The sequence below is a fragment of the Bos indicus x Bos taurus genome, chromosome 1 (genome assembly GCF_003369695.1).
Source record: "Bos indicus x Bos taurus breed Angus x Brahman F1 hybrid chromosome 1, Bos_hybrid_MaternalHap_v2.0, whole genome shotgun sequence".
NCBI classification, from domain to species: Eukaryota; Metazoa; Chordata; class Mammalia; order Artiodactyla; family Bovidae; genus Bos; species Bos indicus x Bos taurus.
Window position 1 is genome coordinate 130,033,625 of NC_040076.1, and position 22,316 is coordinate 130,055,940.

At 48.5% G+C, this 22,316-nt stretch overlaps 1 protein-coding gene across 2 annotated transcripts in view; it reads right to left on the bottom strand.

The window, feature by feature from the left end:
- Positions 1 to 22,316, bottom strand: part of ESYT3 (extended synaptotagmin 3) — a 55,732-nt gene that overhangs the window by 4,602 nt on the left and 28,814 nt on the right. For both annotated transcript variants that reach the window (XM_027545130.1, XM_027545119.1), the window contains exons 4-20: positions 21,911 to 21,987; positions 20,310 to 20,376; positions 19,621 to 19,710; positions 19,090 to 19,145; positions 17,610 to 17,730; positions 12,270 to 12,440; positions 11,512 to 11,594; positions 9,857 to 9,905; positions 9,567 to 9,656; positions 9,124 to 9,186; positions 8,958 to 9,020; positions 8,356 to 8,424; positions 7,738 to 7,824; positions 7,023 to 7,172; positions 4,885 to 5,342; positions 4,105 to 4,203; positions 3,474 to 3,605 (exon numbers count right to left, since the gene is read on the bottom strand). In XM_027545130.1, the coding sequence (XP_027400931.1) occupies positions 3,474 to 3,605; positions 4,105 to 4,203; positions 4,885 to 5,342; positions 7,023 to 7,172; positions 7,738 to 7,824; positions 8,356 to 8,424; positions 8,958 to 9,020; positions 9,124 to 9,186; positions 9,567 to 9,656; positions 9,857 to 9,905; positions 11,512 to 11,594; positions 12,270 to 12,440; positions 17,610 to 17,730; positions 19,090 to 19,145; positions 19,621 to 19,710; positions 20,310 to 20,376; positions 21,911 to 21,987 (1,925 nt within the window). The remainder of the gene's footprint in view (positions 1 to 3,473; positions 3,606 to 4,104; positions 4,204 to 4,884; positions 5,343 to 7,022; positions 7,173 to 7,737; positions 7,825 to 8,355; positions 8,425 to 8,957; positions 9,021 to 9,123; positions 9,187 to 9,566; positions 9,657 to 9,856; positions 9,906 to 11,511; positions 11,595 to 12,269; positions 12,441 to 17,609; positions 17,731 to 19,089; positions 19,146 to 19,620; positions 19,711 to 20,309; positions 20,377 to 21,910; positions 21,988 to 22,316) is intronic.

The window sequence follows — 22,316 nt, forward strand, 5'->3', positions numbered from 1 at the left end:
TGTACCTACTAACCATCCATATTTCTTCTTCAGAAAAATGTCTATTCAGAGCCTTGGCTCATTTTTTAATCAGATTTTTTTTTGCTGTAGAGTTCTGTGAGTTTTAATATAGATTTTGGATATTAACTGCTTACCATATATGATCTACAAGATTTTTTCCGATTTGGTAGGTTGTCTTTTTATTTTGTTGGTTTCCTTTGCTGTGTAGAAGCATTTTAATGTGGTCTCAAGTTGCCTCACTTGTTTAGTTTTGCTTTAGTTGCCTTTGGTTTTGGTGTCTAATCCAAAAAATCATCACCAAGACTGATGTCAGTGAGTTTAACTCACCTAAGTTTTCTTCTAAGAGTTTCATAGTTTCAGCTCTTACATTCAAGTCTGTAGTCCATTTGAGTTAATTTTTGTGTACAGTGTAGGATAGTGGTTGAATTTTATTCATTTGCATGTGGCTGTCCAGTTTTCCCAACACTACTTGCTGAAGAGACTGTGCTTCCCCTATTATACATTCTTGTCTCCTTTGTCATAAGTTAATTGGCCATATATGTGTGGGTTTATTTCTGGGCTCTCTATTCTGTACCATTGATGTCTCTTTATGCCAGTACCATACTGTTTTGATTATTATAACTTTGTAATATAGTTTGATGCCTGAAGACATCAGGGAGTATGATGCCTCCAGCTTTGTTCACCTTTCTCAAAATTGCTTTGACTCTTTTGTGGTTCTATGCAAATTTTAGGATTTTCTATTTCTGTGAAAAATGCCATTAGAAGTTTGATTGCATTGAATCTATAGATTGCTTTGTATAGTATGGACATTTTAACATTATTCTTCCAATTCATAAGCATAATGTATCTTTCCATTTGTTTGTGTTGTCTTTGATTTCTTCCATCAGTGTCTTAGTTTTCAGAGTACAGGGTCTCTTACCTCCTTGATTAGATTTACTCCTAGATATTTTATTCTTTTTGGTGCAGTTGTAAATGGTTTTAATTTCTCTGATACTTTGTTGTTAGTGTATAGAAATGCAGTGGATTTCTGTTTATTAGGTTTGTATCCTGCAGTTTTACTGAATTCATTATAATAGATTTCTGGTGGCATCTTTAGGATTTTCTTTATAAAGCACCATGTCATCTTCAAACAGTGACGGTTTTCTTTTTTTTCTTCTTCTTGTCTGATTGCTATGGCTAGACTTTCCAATACTGTGTTGAATAAACCTGGTGAGAGTACTGGTCTTGTAAAGTGGGTCTGCAAGTGTTTCCTCATCTATATTTTGGAAGAGTTTGGGAAGGAATAGTATTAATTCTTCGAATATTTGGTAGAGTTCACTAGTGAAGCTGTGTGGTCCCTGGACCTGTTTGTTGGGTGATTTTTGACTACTGATTTAAACTTCTTCCTAGTTAGCAGTCTGTTTACATTTTCTGTTTCTTCATTATTCACTCTTGGTAAGTTTTCTTTCTAGGAATTTATCTTTTCCTTCTAGGTTATCTAATTTGTTTGATATATAACTATTCATAGTCTCTTATGATCCTTTGTATTTCTGTGGTATCAATTTTACAGCTTCTGTTTCCTCTTTTTTGTCCTCTTTTTTTTTCCCTTGGTGAGTCTAGCTAAAGATTTATCAATTTTGATTTTCTTTTCAAAGCTCTAAGTTTCATTGATTTTTTTTTTTTTTCTACTGTTTTTTTAGTCTCTATTTCCACTCTGAAGTTTATTTCCTTTCTTGTGTTAACTTCAGACTTTGTTTATTCTTCTTCTTGTTCCTTGAGATGTAAGGTTAGGTGGTTTGAGATTTTTCTTGTTTATGATATATGCATTTACTGTTATGAAGTTTCCTTTTAGAACTGTTTTTGCTACATCCCATAAATTATGTTATGTTAAATTTCCATTTTCTTTGAACATATCTTATTTGTCTTGATTTCTTAACGTGATTTTAGTCTTCTTAAATTTAACACTTGTTTGTGGCAGCCTAGTATATAATGTATCCTGGAGAATGTTCTGTGTGCACTTGAGACTGTGTATTCTGCGGCTTCTGGATGGACTCTTCTATGTATTAGACCAGTTCATCTGGTCTAGCAAGTCATATACAGCTAATGTTTCCTTATTGAATTTATCAGATGATCTATCCTTTGATGAAAGTAGGGTACTAAAGCAGCCTCCTTCAATTCTGAATGATAAGTCTCCCCAGTAGAGTGTTTTTGGTTGGAAGCATTTTTCTTTCAGCACTTTGAATATTTTGTGCCACTCCATTCTGGCCTGCAAAGTTTCTGCTGATAGTCTTATGTTGGGGGCTGGGGTCGGGGGGGGGTGGGCTCCCTTATAACGTAATTACTTGTTTTTCTCTCGCTGTTTTTAAGATTCTCTTATCTTTAACTTTAGATATTTTAATTATAATGTATATGGTGTCAATCATGTACTCAACAAGAGACCTCTGAACTCTTTACTTCTAGGTTTACATTTAAGATCAAGGTTGCCAAGTCTGCCTTGTAGATAATCCAGGCATATCTTGCTGTTAAAATTTTGAGAGAGAATTACTAACAGATTAGGTTTGTCACAAAAGTCAACCTCCTGTGTTCCCACATAGCAATTTTGACATCCTTTTATGTCAGAGCTCCCTTTGAAGGCAATATGTTTCACTTGTGTGACTGCAGAATATAGGATGGTGCCTAATATTAATAGAAGTGTTCAATAAATATTGAACGAATTAATTCTCTCTCCCCACATTCTTTCTTGATATCAATGAACTAAAAATATAGCTTTTGAAGGAACATATTAGTCTTTAGACATGACCCATAAAAGAACTCAGTACAACTCTTTTTAAAATGAGTAGTTATTGATCAAGATAAGCGGAAACAAACATCATTAGGTAATTCATCCTAGGCTGGCTAGCAATGTCTTCTCTTAGGATCCCACAGCAAAAACAAGCAAGTACCTTGTGATCAACTTGAAATCAAGAATAAGAATATTAAAGATAAGACTTACCACCACAGACTCATCAAAAGCAAGAAATGTGATTAGACTCTGTCTACTAATTTTGTCCCCAAGGACATGGGTGGACACACTGGGGGAGGGTATCTGTTCCACCTATGCTTGTTACAGGAGTGAAGACAGGCCAAAGAGCTTGGAACTTTGGAGGAAATTTTAGGTCCTTAGGTTCAAGGTATGTTTATTTATGTTTGAAAACAAACATCTGACTAGATTCAAATCTTTTTGCTGCCAAAGGGGATTCGTTTAAAGAGAAAGAGTGTGGAACATTTCATAATCAGGAACGCTTTGGTCCACACAGGCAAGAAAAATGGGTAACTTTTGCTAAACTTCTCTGGCAGTCCTTTTCTCCCACAAAATGTAGAAGCTTCATGACTGTGTTGGTGTCCTGTTCAACCCCAGCCCTTCCCAGCATCTGGCAGTTGCCAGGCACACAGGAGGTACTCAGCAAATACTCACGTGGCTGAGACACTCTAAGCAGGCCACCTGGGCCACTTACGTCTCATCAAACCGGGGCTCCAGGGTCTTCCGCTTCACTGAGGTCTTCTTACGACTTGCCCACCTCCTTTCTGGCAACAAGTAGACTCGGACGTAGGGATCAGCTCCACTGCTGGTACAGGGCGTCAGGTTTCTGATTTGGTTTCAAACACATTAAAGAAAAAGGCCCCTCATTTTGAAATACTGAAAGTACTCATTTGGAGAAAGCAGTACTAGCCATACAGCTTTAGATAGCCTTGGGGATAAAAATGCCCTGTAATCTAGACCAAAAAATCAAAAGTCTGCAGAATTTGGAGGACAAAACATCAGATGCGTGGTTTTAAAAACATGTGTTTTTATGAAGTTTGGGGTAGAGCCAAGTACTTTTCCATGTAAAGGAAGTTGAAGATGCTTGAGAAAATGTCCTGGCTCCAGGGCACCCCAGACAGCTTTGCAGCAGATGTGTCTGAGCAACACCCTTGATTCTGGAGCCTGTCAGCTCCATCGAGGATCCTGTTAGAGCATTCGAACCTCATTCCTTCCAAGTGTCTACCTTGGGGCTGCCTGCCCCTGCCATTGCTCCAAGTGCCCCCACTGATTTCTGGTCACCTGATGCTCCCAAGGGATCTCTCCTGGTCCTAGCGCCTCTTTACCTGCAGCCGTTGATGAGCACGCTGAGGCAGCGCCGCAGACACACATAGCGCACCGTGAGCTGAATCTCACCCAGCCCCCGATGCCCAAGCTCCCCGCCTCTGTAAAGAAAGGGCTTGTCATTTCTCTTGCCATTACGGGTGCTGGCCTCTCCCCCCACCCCCAAGAAGCATGTCAGTTAACAGATTAGTTCTCAGTAAGGTTCCTTTTAGTTGGAATTACTTCCTATCCCGCATTCATGTATAATTATCCTACTTCACTGTAGGGAGAGCATGGTACCATAGGAAGAACTCTCTAGCAACATCTCCCTTTATACTATGATTTCTTGTAGAACCTTGGGCAAGTTACTCAACCTTTATAATAGTAAGTTCTGTCTTTTAGGGTTACTGTGAAGATCCAGTTGCTAAGCCCAGAGTCAACACTTAATAAATAGCAGCCATTGATTATGTAATTCCACATTCTTGGCTTTCCATATCATCTCAGTATAAATAACTCTTTAGGATCCAAGGTATGTTTTTGCTGTAAGGAACCTTACCAACAAAAGCCCAGCACTGTTTTATAGTTGGTATATTGCTAGAGCCCCACCAGAGTTTTGGGCACATCCACACGTGCTTTCTCTCCCCACATGCTGTGTTCTTTCTATCCCACCATGCCCCCTTATGAAACCATTTTATGAAAAACCAGGACTTGCATAGAAAAGTAAGTTCATATCTACTTTTCCATCCAGGGAGGTATTTTTCATGCAGGTCATTTTAGAAAATATTAAGCAGAGAGGTGCATACTCAATGTTGAGGCTGATATCTGTCAGGTCAAAGCAGGAAGAGGCCAGGGAGTTGAGCGAGGACATGCTGGGAGCCAGCCCTTTGGGTGGCCATGCGAATGGGGAGGCAGGGCATTTCATGGGTCTGGGTGACTTGATGGGCCCCGGAGAGTGGGGGCCTGGCACAGCCAGGTAGATAGTGGCCAGACTCTTCTTCCCCATGGGTGCACTGTCCTTGCCTTTGGGCTCTGGGCCCGTCTCTTCAAGCATGGGCTTGGTGGCAGTGATGGTGGCAGAAGTGGTGTTCTTGGCGGCTTGCTTGATCTCAGAAGCAGGGTCTGGATCTGTAAGGCCCTCTCCCTGGGGTGGGGCTCTAGGGTCTTGGTTGGCGGTGACCTTCTTAATGAACAGAGGGCCTTTCTTTAGGGCTTCAGGTCCTGTGTATGGACTTCCCAGCTCCCGTTCTTCCAAGTGCAGGAACTGTAAGCAGATGACAGGGTTGTTTATGGACTGGCACACCACTTGCACTTTCTCCCCGTCTGCTCTCACCTTCACCCCTGGGAAATGGTTCCTTCTCTTCTGGAAGGAACAGTTTCCTCAAAACTCTGTTCCTTCCTGACTGCCCAATCCAATGGATTTTTACTCCCAGACCTATCTTCTTAACCTCTCTGCCTCTGGCTCCCTCTGACCAAACCTTCTCAATGCCTTTCTTGCTGCCTCAGTAACTGTCATGAAGACTCAGTTGTGACTCCCTTTTCTCTATACTAGTTCTGGTTGCTGGAGACCTGACCCATTTACCTTAGCCTTCCTGTATATCACCAGCTGCCTTCTGGATGTGATAATTTCTAACCACCACCTTATTCACCATTGCTTTCTATCCAGTGTTTTCTATCCAGATACAATCATGTGCTCCCGAAGTTTCAAACCTCAGCCATTGTTTCTCCTTCTCCTTTTCCCATCAATCATTAAGACTCTTCCCAGGAATTTCCATTTCCAGCAATATGGTGATCAAAATATTCTGTAAAACCTCTTGTTAGAAATGCTCAATAAAATGAAACAAACATATTTCTAAATGCATAGCCAAATTCACAAGAAAGTAAGGGAAATCCCTAGGTTTAAAAAAAAAAAAAGGCAAAAAAAAGAAAACTGAAAAAAGGTTAACTTTCCCAGGGTTATTTATCAACCTTAGAATCCAAGGGGTTTGGAGATGAGGCCTTGGGTCATTGTAGGACCTAGGAAGGTGGGATATGTTTAGTGAAAAAGTAGTCTAGGATAAACATTTCACTCACCAGCAAAGACTGATGACAAGAAATATATCTCAGCCTGGACTATGGCTAGTGGGAAATAAAAGTATTTCCTGAGAATATGGTACTGTATAGGTTTGTCTCCTATGAATTCTGGATCCATATTTATACAACCTGTGGAGTCACGAAATCCAAAGTTTGAAAATTAATATAAAAATGGACTCAGGTTTATAATGTTCCTGAGGTGCCTGGCTGCAGCCAAAGCAGAACTTCCTCGGAAGCGAACAACCTCACTTCAAGTCACAAAGGTAACACTGAACACATGTCTGCAACCCCAGTTACCAAGTGTAGAAATGAGTCACCGTGAAAAAGCACCAACAGACACAACAGACATCAAAATTTAACTCCCAAGATCTTCAGATAACAGGATTAGCAGACATACATTTTAAGTATTTTCAAATGATTAAAGATGGACTAGAAATGAAAATAAAATACAACAAAGAAAAGATATTGTAGATTTGGAAAACATAAAGTGAAAAATGAAAAAATAGCCTTTGAAATAAAAACCATGAATAGGTTTAACGGCAGATTAGGCATAGCCAAAGAAAGATTTAGTGGTATGGAAAACAGGTCTGAGGCGATTAGAAGGTAGCACCAAGAGATAGAGAGAAAATATGAAGGTCAGGTCATGTTAAGCCATGGAGATGATAAGGTCCAATGTAATCGAAGGAAATGTAGACGGAGGGATTAAAAGATTGGGAGAGGCAATATTTGAAGAGAAAATGGCTGACAATATCCTGAAGTTGATATTAAAAAATATGAATCCATCTCTGAACTTCTTCGCAACACAGGGCAGATACTTAGTGCTGGGGCAGACCACCCCTTGCCCACCCTGGGGGAAAGGGGAGAGATTTACCCGAAGCACCAGCCTCATGGAGATGAGGCTGTCCAGGCCTGAGTGGTCCAGCTGGAAGCGCTGCTCCAGAGTAAGGTCTGCATGGGGGAGAATCTGGCACAGGGGGAACTCCAGCACTCCTAGAGCACACTCTTGGTCGTCATCAAGCACCTGGGCAATGGGCCAGTCACAAAACAAGATGATAACCAAGCCCCACCCTCGCCAGCACTACTCGGCTCCAGCCAAGACTGAGTTTACTTCAATAACTATGTTCTGTGCTTCTCTTGGCCTCTGGTTCTGTTCTGAAGACTGGAAATGAGACCTGGCTTGGTCCCTGCCTTCAGTCAGGGCAAGAGAGTGACTCAGGGGAGAGGCAACCATGACCTGTATGAGGCAAGTTTGTCGCTGCCTGGGGCCTTCAGGGCTTTAGGGACTGATGAGCTGTGCTGCTCTATGATGGGACCAAGTACATCATCATTAATGTCCTGAGTAGATTTCAACCCAGGCCACACTAGGTGCTATTAATATTTAAAAACTGGAGACTCTGGCAGGGAGTGCCATGGGACTTAAGGGTTTGTCCTTCCACAGCCTCCTTCCCAATGACCTTGGGCACCTGCTCATGAGATGTGGGCCCTCAGTATCCTCTCCTGACTCCCTGGGGAACCTGCTCAAGCCCCCACCCCTTGCGGCTTAGACACCTCTGAGCTCTGTTCCAAGAGCCCAACTTCATGCAAACCTTCAGATGCAGCTGTTCAGCAGCCACATTGTGCACGAAGAAGGAGAACACCTGGCTCCACACAGGGTCCTTGCTGCAGGGACAGGTCTGGGGGCAGGAGAGAAAGGGAGCGCTGAAGGGTTAGGTTGGGTGGAGCAGGGTACCAGTGCCCTCTGCTCTCACTCTGTCCACCCAGGGATAGACCCACACATGCTGCAGCTCGTGGGAGGCAACAGGGCAGGGCAGCCAGACTCAGAGGTGAGGAGAGTGTGCCAGGAACTCTCACAGGGGCTGAAATCCCACCAGCACTAGAACTCACTTCCCCAGGGAGGTGGTGATGGAAAGGCAAGGGGACTTCTGCTGCTGGGGTGATGGAAATGTCGTAGGCTGAGAGCCATGCCTCAGCTGGAACGCTGGTTCTGCTTTCTAGTTCTTGGAATCACTGATCTCTGGTCCCCAGATTCTTGAACTATAGAACTCTTTCGTGAGGTTATTTTCAAGACACAGTGATATAAAGCACCTATAATGTGCTCTGGCACCTACTTCAGTGTAAGCTAATTACCTTCACTTTTGCTTCTCTCCCTGAAGTGTTGGGGCCCCCATTTCCTTAGTCTTTGGCTGCACACCAAGCTATCTTACCTTGCTCAGGTGTGTCTTCTTGCCTACAGAGAGCCTGACGTAGGAAGAAGGGTCTCTGCTGACTTTATTCTGTGAGGGGACAAATCCGCAAAATAGAGATAGCACCCACAGTGCCAACTTGAGACCCTGCCCCTCAACCCTCAGGAGCATCGATGGGACCTGAGGCCACCCAAGCTGCCTCCCTTTGAGAGAAGGCCTCCTTGGTGCTCCCAGGGGCCTGGGCTGTCATCACTGTGCCAGCACCTGGGCTGGGCTGACCCTGTGGGGAGCTTCCAGGTTAAAGACAGGAGGCATGGCTGGACACAGGTGCTTGTTCCTTAGAGCTGTGGAGACAGACAGGGTGGAGCTGAGCTCTGGCTTCCCCTGAGCTGTGTGACCCAGGCACTTAGCTTCCTGGATCCTATTTTTAAATGGCAATAAAAATGGACACATAGCCACCATGGGACTCAGGCATAACAGATGTGGGAGGAGCCCCGTGCTCAGCTCACTGCAGACTCAGTGATCCCCACTGAGTCATCATCCCCAGGCTGTGTACACAGCAGACTGGAAGCTGTGTTTACTCGGGGAAAGGAGCTGTCACTTCCTTTCACACACACACTTACCCTGGCAAATCTGGACAGCTTTTTGGCTTGATATTCACCATTTAGGTACTCAAAAGGGCTTCTCTGCAACACGAGAAGAATAGGGTGAATGAGCAACATGTGGACATTTGAGAGTGACGGGCACAAGGCAGGGTGTGTGTGACGCTCTAGCCATGTCACCACTCACCGGCAGGTTGCAGGCGCTCTCCAAGAAGACCACGAGGATGGCAGTGGAAAAGCTCCCATGGTCCTACGAGCAGACACAGACCCTCACTACAAGCAGGGGACAGGCCAGTTTAGGAGAGCCCTCTTCATGGCTCCAGACTGGCCATCCCTTCCCTCACAACCTAGCTCTTTGTTGAAAATACAACTGCAGCATGACAGACTCAAGTCAGAACTGGTGGACTTCCTATGAACTGGGCTGACAGGCACTAACAGACCTTTTAAGGATCCCATCCACCCTGTGTGGAGATGAGGGCTGAGGGACACGCTCTCCAGAAGGTGGGGCTGGCCGGAGGACCCTGAGCAAGATCTGCGGCTTCAGCTCCCTCCTTCTCCCTCCTCCCCACACACCACTCACAAGTGCCCGCCTCCACCTTTCTGCCCAGAAGCCTGACACCCTGCAGTCACCTCAGTCACAGCGTCCGGCTCTGTGATCAGTGAAAGCCATTCCAGCCGCAGGTGCAGCCGCCCGCTCGTTGTGTTGTTCAGCGCAAACCACTGCAGGGGGATGGGGAGGGGAGCTTGGGGACAGGGCCAGTGAGACTCCATAGGGCCCTGATAGGGGCTTCAGGGAAGAGGTGAACCAGAGCAGACAGGGTGGGCTCTGGGCTAGGAGAGGTGGTTATGGAAGGCCAGTACTACAGTTTGGGGTGGAAGCAATGCTGTCCACAAGGAGGGGTTGCAGGTGCCAACTCTACCTCATCCACCACTCTGTTGGTCATGACATCCCCGAGGCAGATCTGCAGGCTGGAATACACAGGGAGTGAAGGTCAGTTCAGCCCAGGGGCAGCAGCAGGCATGGAGGCCCACTCTGAAACGTTTTCAAGTATCTGAGTGGACCTCAAGACAGGACCTTATTCATCCCAAGAATGAATGGAAGACCACTTTGAGCTCAAGCTAAGGAAGAACTGTCTAGCCACTGGGGCTGCTCCCATTGGGCATGCTGCCCAAGCAGGCAAGCAGCTCTGACCCCCGGAGGGGAATAAGCTAACGCTGCTGGACACACTGGCTCTGGATGCTCAGTGAGGGTGCTACTGGCATTTTGGCTGGGATGAGTCTTCATTGTACGAAACTGCCCATGCATTGCAGGGATTTAGCTTCTCTGTCCTGTGTTCTCTAAATGCCAGTGGCACCACCTCCCACAGTCACTGTAACAACCCAACAGGCCCTTCCACTTCCAAAACTGCCTCAGATGCCCTCCAGGGGCTAAGTATCGTTGGCATGTGTGTGAAAGAAGGTAACACATTCACCGTGTGCCTCCCACCTACCCTGACAAAGCCCAGCTGGGATGTAATTCCATGTTAACTGTTAGAAATGTGCTGGGCCTCAAAACACACTTGAAATCAGTTACATAAAACATGAACCACAGATGCACTTCTAATCTGTAACGTTACAAAAGTCACAACTCCTTTAAGATGGAAATTTAAAATGGTAAGTCACATCTGGTGGTAAGCTATTTCTTAGCCTGTTAGGTTGTGCCTGTCCCATTTTGTTTCTACATTTTAAAATCACATGTACATGGAAACAAGCTAAACAACTTAGGAGTATGGAGATCTGGGTAAAACTGTTCTGCTGCCTCCTAATCTCAGCCTCTGAGATGAGTAGTGGTGTCGCTTCCACACCAGCACATGTGAACACACACACATCCTCCCTAGAAAAATGTCGACTGCTTCCCCCACTTCCTTAGCCATACTGAATATCCTCATGGTCAACATACATAGATCCTACTCATCGTTTTTAAAAGCTGTAGGGTATTCTGTAGTTTAGCAATGATAAATTTATTCAAATATTCAACCAGTGTCCTCTGAGTCTGGTCATGCTTCCAGGTTTTTTGTTTTGCCACCATAGATAGTTCTGCAATAAATGATTGAGGTCTAATGCTTTTTATAGGAGATTCCTGAAATTGGGATGGCTGGACCAGTGTAATTTTGGGGTTTTGATGGCCCCACCCTAGCCCTTTCAATCCTGAGAGCACAGAGGCTCTGTTCCACCACAGAGTGAGCACATGTTTCTTGGGTGCTGGGGCCAGGCTATGCATGCTAGCCTTAGCCCTGCCCACTGCTCCAGATGGTACTCTGGGTACATTATGAAGAGCACAGAAAGCAGAGCCCATGGTGCACAAACCTCAGGACCCCCTCCATGCCTCCAGAGGGCTAGCACTCAGGGCTAGACACCCAGGGGACATGGGGAGGAGGTCCATGGCAGCGGTATGGAATGGCAGTACTGGCTGCCTGGCACAGTTACCATGTCAGAGTGTGGTGGGAGTTGCAAGTCCTGAATGGTGGAAGTGGGAGTACCTATGACCCCAAGGGCTAGAGCCCTGCACCCCCAGGCCCAGCTTGGCCCTCCTCACCTGCCCAAGAAGTCGTCCTTGTCAGGATCCTCATCATACAGGTCCACTTCCAGGTCCTGCCCAGGGACTTCATACACTATGAACTGGGAGGAAAGAGGTGACTTGACCTGCAGGCCCCAATAGCTGATGAAACAGACATCAAGCATGACCTCAGGGGAGCCAAGTTCCAGCCCTGCCTCCTGGAAGCTCGGAGCCCTAAGTAGGTTCCTGCCTTTCTTGGTTCCGGGAGAACCTTACTGGAAGAAGGGAGTGATGCCCTCTCCTGTGGGATGCAGAGATTCAGAGGCAGCTTGTGTAAGACCGTGGCAGGGTTGGGGCTCGGATGGGTGGCTGCTCTGTTTTCTGCCAGGGGCTTGCAGCTTCCAAGCTGTGACCCTCAACCTGGCTGTGGGCCTGCCCTACCCACAATAGGGACTGTGGTTGAACTTAAGGGAGAACTTAAGGCTACTGGCATCTGGTTCTGAGAGGGGGCAGGACTGCCCCTGAGGTTCTGTGAATTGGAAACTTCCAATGAAGCTGCCTCTGGTCAGGAAAAGAGGGAGGAATCAGTCAATAAACTACTCCACTGGGAGCGGCCACCTCCAGAAGCCTAGTGGATCTGAGAAGTAGGTCTGCCTGTCCCCAACGCCATGCCTCTGGCACAGTGCTACCCCATGGGTATGTGAAGACCATGAAGGCAGAACCCCATCTTGTTTGGGCCAGTACTGCCCAGAGTGGAGCTCTGGAGAGCACCTGGGAGCCACTAAGGAGCCCCTCACCTCAAACACCTCATTCCAGGTGGGGGACAGGTTCTTATAGATGGTCCTGCTCCGGAAGTGCTGCAGGCCGATGTTCACCTTGGCGTAGGGGTCTGACTTGCCTCGGATTCCCAGGAAGCTGTCCTTCTGGGCCAGCTTTTCAGCCTCCAGCAAGTGGACTCTGATCACTCCCTGCAAAATGCCCCAATCTGAGGCTCACAGCTGTTTCAAGGAACCTCAAAGTCCCCAACTTCAGAGCCAAAGCCATCAGCTATCACTGCAGCCCCATCTCACCCCTTCCACAACTGGAGACAGAAGCCACAGGGCCACAGAGCAAGTGCGGGCAGGACCCAGGGCTCAGCCCACTGCATCAAGATGCCCACACACATTCCCGCCCTCCAGCCTGCCCCGTGAATGGCCTGTTCAACTGCAGCCATTTCCTCCCCCGTGCCAACCGCCATGCTGCCTGAGCCAGTTTCCTCCCATGAGCCGGTTTCCTCCCGTGTTCCATCCCTGTCTCTAACTCACATGCAGACAGATCCAGTATCATTTCTTCCCAACACCCAGATGTACATGCCCCTGTGGGCACTGCATGAGGCTCACAGTAGGTCCCTGGGCTCATCAAGGCCTCAGCACTTAGTCACCTCACTCCCAACACTCTGAGCTACACCTTAAGCCAGAACAGAGCACAAGAATTAGGAGAAACACTTAAGGGGACCAGGAGGCCTCCTGCCTAGCACTGTTTTTTTTAAATAGTAAATACATAAGACGGTAGGCGCTGAGAGAGGGAATCAGAGGGCAGACAAACTGAAACCACAATCACAAACAACTAGCCAATCTGATCACATGGACCACAGCCTTGTCTAACTCAGTGAAAATAAGCCATGCCGTGTGGGGCCACCCAAGACAGACGGGTCATGGTGGAGAGGTCTGACAGACTGTGGTCCACTGGAGAAGGGAATGGCAAACCATGCAGTATTCTTGCCTCGAGAACCCCATGAACAGTATGAAAAGGCAAAAAGATAGGACACTGAAAGATGAACTCCCCAGGTCAGTAGGTGCCCAATATGCTACTGGAGATCAGTGGAGAAATAACGCCAGAAAGAATGAAGGGATGGAGCCAAAGCAAAAAAAAAACAAAAAACACCCAGTAATGGATGGGACTGGTGATAGAAGCAAGGTTCGATGCTGTAAAGAGCAATATTGCATAGGAACCTGGAATGTTAGGTCCATGAATCAAGGCAAATTGGAAGTGGTCAAACAGGAGATGGCAAGCGTGAATGTTGACATTCTAGGAATCAGCGAACTAAGATGGACTGGAATGGGTGAATTTAACTCAGATGACCATTATATCTACTATTGTGAGCAGGAATCCCTTAGAAGAAATGGAGTAGCCATCATGGTCATCAAAAGAGTCCGAAAAGCAGTACTTGGATGCAATCTCAAAAATGAAGAATAATCTCTGTTCGTTTCCAAGGCAAACCTTTCAATATCATGGTAATCCAAGTCTATGCCCCAACCAGTAACACTGAAGAAGCTGAGTTGAACGGTTCTATGAAGACCTACAAGACCTTCTAGAACTAACACCCAAAAAAGATGTCCTTTTCATTATAGAGGATTGGAATGCAAAAGTGGGAAGTCCAGAAACACCTGGAGTACCAGGCAAATGTGGCCTTGGAGTACAGAATGAAGCAGGGCAAAAGCTAATAGAGTTGTGCCAAGAGAATTCACTGGTCATAGCAAACACCCTCTTCCAACAACACAAGAGAAGACTCTACACATGGACATCACCAGATGGTCAACACTGAAATCAGATTGATTATATTCTTTGCAGCCAAAGATGGAGAAGCTCTATACAGTCAGCAAAAACAAGACTCGGAGTGGACTGTGGCTCAGATCATGAACTCCTTATTGCCAAATTTAAATTGAAATTGAAGAAAGCAGGGAAAACCACTAGACCATTCAGGTATGACCTAAATCAAATCCCTTATGATTATACAGTGGAAGTGAGAAATAGATTTAAGGGACTAGATCTGATAGAGTGCCTGATGAACTATGGATGGAGGTTCGTGACATTGTACAGGAGACAGGAAGCAAGACCATCCCCAAGAAAAAGAAATGCAAAAAAAGCAAAATGGCTGCCTGAGGAGGCCTTACAAATAGCTGTGAAAAGAAGAGAGGCAAAAGGCAAAGGAGAAAAGAAAAGATATACCATTTGAATGCAGAGTTCCAAAGAATAGCAAGGAGAGATAAGAAAGCCTTCCTCATCGATCAATGCAAAGAAATAGAGGAAAACAATAGAATGGCAAAGACTAGAGATCTCTTCAAGAAAATTAGAGATACCAAGGGAACATTTCATGCAAAGATGGGCTCGATAAAGGACAGAAATGGTATGGACCTAACAGAAGCAGAAGATATTAAGAAGAGGTGGCAAGAATACACAGAAGAACTGTACAAAAAATATCTTCACGACCCATATAATCACAAAGGTGTGATCACTCATGCTCACCTAGAGCTGGACAGCCTAGAATGTGAAGTCAGGTGGGCCTTAGGAAGGATCACTATGAACAAAGCTAGTGGAGGTGATGGAATTCCAGTTGAGCTATTCCAAATCCTAAAAGATGATGCTGTGAAAGTGCTACACTCAATATGCCAGAAAATTTGGAAAACTCAGCAGTGGCCACAGGACTGGAAACGGTCAGTTTTCATTCCAATCCCAAAGAAAGGCAATGCCAAAGAATGCTCAAACTACTGCACAATTGCACTCATCTCACATGCTAGTAAAGTAATGCTCAAAATTCTCCAAGCCAGGCTTCATTAATACGTGAACCGTGAACTTCCAGGTGTTCAAGCTGGTTTTAGAAAAGGCAGAGGAACCAGAGATCAAATTGCCAACATCCTCTGGATCATGGAAAAAGCAAGAGAGTTCCAGAAAAACATCTATTTCTGCTTTATTGACTATGCCAAAGCCTTTGACTGTGTGGATCACAATAAACTGTGGAAAATTCTTCAAGAGATGGGAATACCAGACCACCTGACCTGCCTCTTGAGAAATCTGTATGCAGGTCAGGAAGCAACAGTCAGAACTGGACATGGAACAACAGACTGGTTCCAAATAGGAAAAGGAGTACGTCAAGGCTGTATATTGTCACCCTGCTTATTTAACTTCTATGCAGAGTACATCATGAGAAACGCTGGGCTGGAAGAAGCACAAGCTGGAATCAAGATTGCCGGGAGAAATATCAATAACCTCAGATATGCAGATGACACCACCCTTATGGCAGAAAGTGAAGAAGAACTAAAGAGCCTCTTGATGAAAGTAAAAGAGGAGAGTGAAAAAGTTGGCTTAAAGCTCAACATTCAGAAAACTAAGATCAACATTCAGAAAACTAACTTCATGGCAAACAGATGGGGAAACAGTGGAAACAGTGTCAGACTATTTTTCTGGACTCCAACTGCTGATGGTGATTGCAGCCATGAAATTAAAAGATGCTTGCTCCTTGGAAGGAAAGTTATGACCAACCTAGACAGCATATTAAAAAGCAGAGACATTACCTGGCCAACAAAGGTCCATCTAGTCAAGGCTATGGTTTTTCCAGTGATCATGTATGGATGTGAGAGTTGGACTATAAAGACAGCTGAGTGCAGAAGAATTGATGCTTTTGAACTGTGGTGTTGGAGAAGACTCCTGAGAGTCCCTTGGACTGCAAGGAGATCCAACCAGTCCATCCTAAAGGAGATCAGTCTGGGTGTTCATTGGAGGGACTGATGTTGAAGCTGAAACTCCAATACTTTGGCCACCTGATGCAGAGAGCTGACTCATTGGAAAAGACCCTGCTGCTGGGAAAGATTGAGGGCAGGAGGAGAAGGGGACGACAGAAGATGAGATGGTTGGATGGCATCACTGACACAATGGACATGGGTTTGGGTGGACTCCAGGAGTTGGTGATGGACAGGGAGGCCTGGCATGCTTCAGTCCATGGGGTCACAGAGTCGGACGCAAGTGAGTGACTGAAGTAAACTGAACATATGTGTTTGCCCTTTAACTCAGCAATCCCAATTCCAGAAATCTATCCTTAAGGACCTACTGGCAAAAATATGAAAAGACATGTACAAGGCTCCTCATGACAGCACTGTTTGAAATCACAGAGGCCAGACACAATTCAGCCACCCGTCAGTAGAGACTGGTTGAATAGATACAGTACATTCACATGGTGGAGTACGGTGTACCACAATGCCATGGGGTAACTCTCACAACACATGTGTGATAACAGCAAGGTGAAGAAAGCTATAGCCTGCTGCCACCCATCCTAGAAAGAGAGACTGTGCCTGCAGTCAGATACGCACACACAACCGTACAAATGTATATGCTCATATTAGAAAACAAATAATGGAAAGTAATAGAAGGATAAACCTTTACTTACAGGGGAGGCAAGAAGTAGGTGGTAGAAGCCAAGCTCCTTAAAATAGTTTTTCATACTGGACTTTAGAAGAGTGCAGATATTTCACATGATTGTAAAAGGGCATTAAGATTTTAAAAAAAGAAAAAAAACCTCTAGAAATAGGGAATGGAAGGAAACAAATCAATGAAACATTCACGGCCAATTGTCACCAACACAGAGAGGAACCAAGTGAGTTTAGATTGTAGCAACTTGATGTACATGTCCAGTGGGATGTGCCCTAAGGACAGAATGTTCACACTAGTTTTGATGTAGGTGACGGTGCTGTGTTGTTATGCTGAGGCTGCTAAACCTGCAGGGTGGGGTAAGGACCACGCGTCCCCCTGCGTGACCTGAGGGGGCTGATGCCTCCCACCTGGCACTGATGGTAGAAACAGGCACCTCCCCTTCTCCTGAGGCCCTGACTCCCTGACCCACAGCCAGGGCACCTTCTGCAGGGAGGCCACGTGGCTGTCCCCGGGGGCCTCCTGAGCTGGGCCCAGGATGGGCAGGGGCAAGGGGGTGGGCACCCAAGGAAGCCCCATATCCTGGCTCCTTCCCAGCAGATGTGAGAGTCCTTGGCATCACCAAAGGATGGCGTGGGAGCCTCCTGTCCCTTAAGGGAAGGTGGCAGGCTCTGGAGTTTTCTGGGGGTGAATGAGGCTACCCACAGACCCTAGCACAAGCCCTGTGGGGGACCAAGGTCCAGGAAGAAATGCTCCCTGGGCTTTTCCCTTCCAAGACAGGTAGCTTTGGGCAAGTCATTCAACCTTCCTGAGACTCAGTCTTGGCCCCACAAAATGGGATGCCGGGCCCTCACAGGGCAGAAATAAGCATTACCATCTGAGGATATACCCCTCTGCCTGGCCCGTCTGTCCTTCAGCTCTGGGCCTGGTGCTCTGCAGCCAGTGTGGGTACTCACACAGGGCAGAGGGAAGCGCAGGTTGGTTACGTCCAGCCCCTTCTTCACGGGCACAGTCACACGGTTGGGCAGCACCAGGTGGGCGGCGATGAGGTCCTCCAGCAGGCTATCTGTCATCTCACTGGGGAGAGTGGGCACGACCAGCTATGGAGGGTGGCAGCACCTCCCCCAGGTCACCTGTCCCTCCGCCCTTCCCTGGACCTGGAATGAGGAGCAGAGCTTGGGGACAGATGGGTCCCTCCCAGCAGAGAGTAGCCCTGACCCCAACCTGTCTGGATGGGGGATCAGGGGAGGATGTAGGGTGTACATTTTGACAGCCCCCCACCCCGATCATGCTCTGTTCCTCTCTGAAGTGTCACATCATGGTAACCAAAAGCAAGGACCTGGATGCTGGGTTAGAATCTCGGCTCCACCAACCACAAGCTGTGTGACCTTGGAAAGTCACTGATCTCGACCTCAGTTTCCTCATCTCTAAAATGGGGATCTCAGTTTCCTCATCTCTACCTGCTGTTATAAGGATGAGTAAATACATGTGAAGTGCTGAGAACAATGCCCCATGTCCAGGAAATGCCAGGTACACGTTCATGACTAGCTCTTCTACTCCCTGACATCACCTTGAAATTCTCTTTATTGCCTGATTCCATCTCGCCAGTACAAGGAGACAGGGCAGTGCCTACAACAGGGCTGGCACACAGTAGGTGCTCAAGAAGTATCTTCTGGACAAAAGAATGCATGACTGGATTCTCTGTGCCTAGCGGGCAGAAATCAGTGGGAATGGCCCCAGTGAGTGAGCAAGTGGTCCTAGCAGCAGGTGAGCCAGCTAGGGGGCACCCTGGCTAGTTCACTGTCCCTCCCTCATGGGAGGTGTGTCCACCCAGGGCTGGAGCCCTTTTCAGCTCCTCTCGGGCCCCAGGGAGGCAGGCTGCTCAGACCAGCTCCTCCTTGCTGGCTTCTGCTATGACAGCTGCCCGCCCCCTCCCACACTGGTGTCTGTGACGTGGTCACCATGGGCAGGAGCCATGTGGGACTTCTCACACACACATGGGTCAGGGAGGAGTTAATAAGAACAAGGAAGATACTTGTGTGTGTCCACACCCACTGTGCCAGTACCACACACACCTGAGTGTTCTCCCAGGGAACTCACGACAGAGGAACTAGGCTCCCATTTACTGAGAAAGAGCCCAGAGAGGTGAAGGAACTTGTCCAGAGGTACACAGTGACTAATGGGGGGCCAGGAGTCTGGCCTGCTTCCAGAGCCTGCGCTCGCCCCTCATCAGCCCACACGGCCTCCTCTGGGACATCTCATCTCATGGTATCACTCCAAACACACCAACCCTGACCCTCTGGAGGGGCAGGTCCCACGCCTCTCCTGGTGTAGAGAGCAGGGAGGGTTCAGCCGTGGGGCAGCTCCTGTCACTGACCGCACAGCCTGGGGTGGGGCCCACCTCGGCTCTGCCTAGCAGTCCACACAGGCCCTTACTTGATTCCTGGTGCATCCAGCAGGTTGGTCAGGCCTGTCCAGTTGATCTGCAGGTGCTGCAGGGGCAGAAGGGGGCAGTTAGGCTGGAAGGAGCCAGGAGCCCCGGCTGAGCATCCTCACGCCCACCCCCATGGGAATTCAGCCTGTGGGGGTGGGGGTGCCCTCTGCACGGTGCTGGGTGGGTGAGGCATATCCCATCCTGCTCAGGACCAGGGCTGTCAGGTGGGCTGCTTCCTGCTGGGACCACAGGAGCGGCCCAAGCGCACAGCCAGGCCAGCCTGGCATCAGAGAGCCTCTGCTCCACCCTAGGCAGCTGTGTGACCTCGGCTGGCCACTTCTCATCTAGCCGGCCTTCTTCCTGGTCTTGGGGACAGCAGGGTGGAGCTCCTAGGCCTCCCAGGGAGCATATGAGATGATGGGTCTAGGTGGGCTTGGGCACATCTGTTCTTGGGCTCAAACCCAGTGCCTGGGCAGCGGGGGTCAGCGCCGGTTCACAGGGAGCGGCAGGACTGCCTCGTCCTGGGGACTCACCGGCTTTTGAAGGAAGAACATAGTCACAGCTCCCACAAAGGGCTTGTCCACCAGTAGGGGCTCCAGGATGATCCGCAGCGTGCCCTGCAGCTGGACGGGAAGGAGGGACCTCAGCCACCCTTCTCCTCATACCTGTTGCACTGAGCGAGGCCGCTGCTGGCTCTTTCATGCCCAGGCCACCCCCAAATGTCAGGGCCACCTGCCACCACTGCAGCAACCGCACTCAGGGAAGAGAAGCCTGCATGCAGCAGCCACCCCTTTGCTGGCCACCAAGGGTCCCGGCTGCCCTCCACTGCTGTGCTGTCTGTGGGCCTTCAGCCTGGCCCACAGCTGGGGCCCAGGCATGCTCTCCACCTCAGCTCCACTCCTGCCATAAGCTCCACCTCCTCCATCCACCTGGGTTTCTCAGCACCCGCTCAGCATCTGTAGAGCCTCTCACTTCCTGGGGTCATTGAAGCCTCTCTGGCAAGGAGATTCCACCAACAGCGGCAGGATGGGGCAGTCCTGAGCAGTGGGGAAGTGAAGCCCAGCCACCAATTCCTGGTCTGTGATCTCGGGCCTGGAGTCCCTTGATTGGTACCAGCCTCTGTGCCTGGTGTCATCGCTCCCTCTGCAACCTCCTCCAGTGTCACCCCACTCCCCGTGCCCTGACCCCAACCCTGGAGGTAGTCACACCAGCCTCCACCCACCTGGATCCCGTTCACACCAGCCTGTATCTTCTGCAGCTCCACATTGATCTCACAGTCCCCGATATAGCTGGAAGTGGGGAGGGAGGAGGAAAGTTGAGGGCAAGGGTAGGTCCACAACTCAGAAAGGTCAAGAAACCTGCCCAGAGCAGCCCAGCACAAGCCTGAGCCCTGCATCACCTGGATGTGGACTCCCTGACAGCCTCGGCCTTTCTCAGCTCTGTGCAGACATTGCCCAGACTCCTAGAGACAGTGCCCAGGGACGCCACACCCAGGGTCTAATGCACATCCCCACCTCTGCCTTCAAGGGCAGCGATTCTGCATACCCCTCATCCCATGACACCCCATGGATGCCAAAGAGGAGGTCTGGGGTGCACACCCTACTGTGCTTCCACCCCATCTCTGCCCAGGTCTCCACCTGAAGACCGCAGAGTAGCCCTGTTGCCTCCCTCCAGCCACTCATGCGGGTTGTTGCTGGGGGTAATGAGGTGGGCAAGTAGTAAGATCTCAGAAGACTGAGTCCAGCTGGTGCTCCTGCCAAGCAATGGTCACAGGGAGCCCAGAATGGGTGCCCTTGAAGGTAGTCAAGGACTGAAGGAGAAGCGGAGGGAGAGGGCAGCTATCCAGTATCTGTAGGGTGCAGGCTGAGGAGCCAGACATCACAGAAATGCTGAGTGTCCCCTGGAAGAGTGGGGTGTGCCCGGGGATCCCAGGGGCTCCCTGAGCTGACTGGAGAGCTGGGTGGGTGGGCTAGATAACTTTGACCAGTGCCAACTATTCACACAAGCATCCTGTGGTAGCCTTGGGGCCACAAGGGCCCAACTGCCAACAGTATCTTAACACACTTGAGACCAGCCCGCACGTGGGGATGGACATTCCCAGAGTTACTTCCTGTCTTCCCAGTGTGTTCTCAGCACCAGTCTCTGGGCTAAGGACAGGATATATGTGGCACTGGAAAGGAACAGGCAACATTGTGGAACCTCGGGAGTTGATCCTTGGTCCTTTAAGCACAGTTCAAATCCCACCACCTCCAGGAAGACTTCCTGGGTTGAACCTCCATTCTCTCTGACTCAAGCCTATTATCAGCTTCATTCAAAATAAATGTCCTTGCCTGATCCACTAATCAAGTCACTCACATGTCTTTGCATCCTTTAGTTTTTCTGAGGTGCCACAGTGCCCAGTTCTCCCCCTGGCCTCTCACAGCCTGTACTCCGAGCTCCCTGGGCCACACCACAAGTCCCCACATTTTCCTTTCACACTTGCTCTCTCTTGCTACATCCTCTGTGAGACAGCTGATCTGACCCTCCAGGTGACTGGGCTCTGGCCTTCAAGAAAGCTCTGCTGCCTGGGCCTTGGTACCCAAAGCACGCCTGGTGCCTGGTCTGTGGGAGGAGCCAGGCCTAGCCTAGTGGCTCTCCTGGGACCATCCTCCCCATCCCAGCAAGGACCCCATGCTCCAGCCCAGCTGGCAGAAGGGGCTTATGTGCCATGAGAGGCTTTCACACTCCACATGAGTGTTTATTTGCAACTCCATCTTCAACCTGGCTATTCCCACAGTGCTCCCCCATCCCCCACACCAGGCCCCCAGGGGCACAAGGGCTCACCAGATCTGCAAGTCCAGGACCACCTGTCTGCGGTTGCGCTGGTCTGTGTGCGTCTTGACGCCGTTGACCCTGGGGCACTGGAAGAGATGCCAAGGTTGGGGGGTGGTGGTGGCGGCAGGGAGTGACCTGGTCAGCAGGGGTCTTACATGGGGTAGGGGGGCAGCAAGGGGTCGCCAGCCCTGCCCATTGGTTTCAACCACAACAACCCATGTGACCACTGCACTCCAGGGGTGAGCACAAACAGAAAAACCCACCCTGTAGACCCTGCCCACCGGTGGCATCTTAATACCTCCCTCTACAAACAAGCAAAATTTTCATAATGGAGAAACAGTTCAATCAACCACAGTATTATCCTCCTACTCTCTCCATGCAAAATGATACTTACAAACGCGTTGACACATGAAAA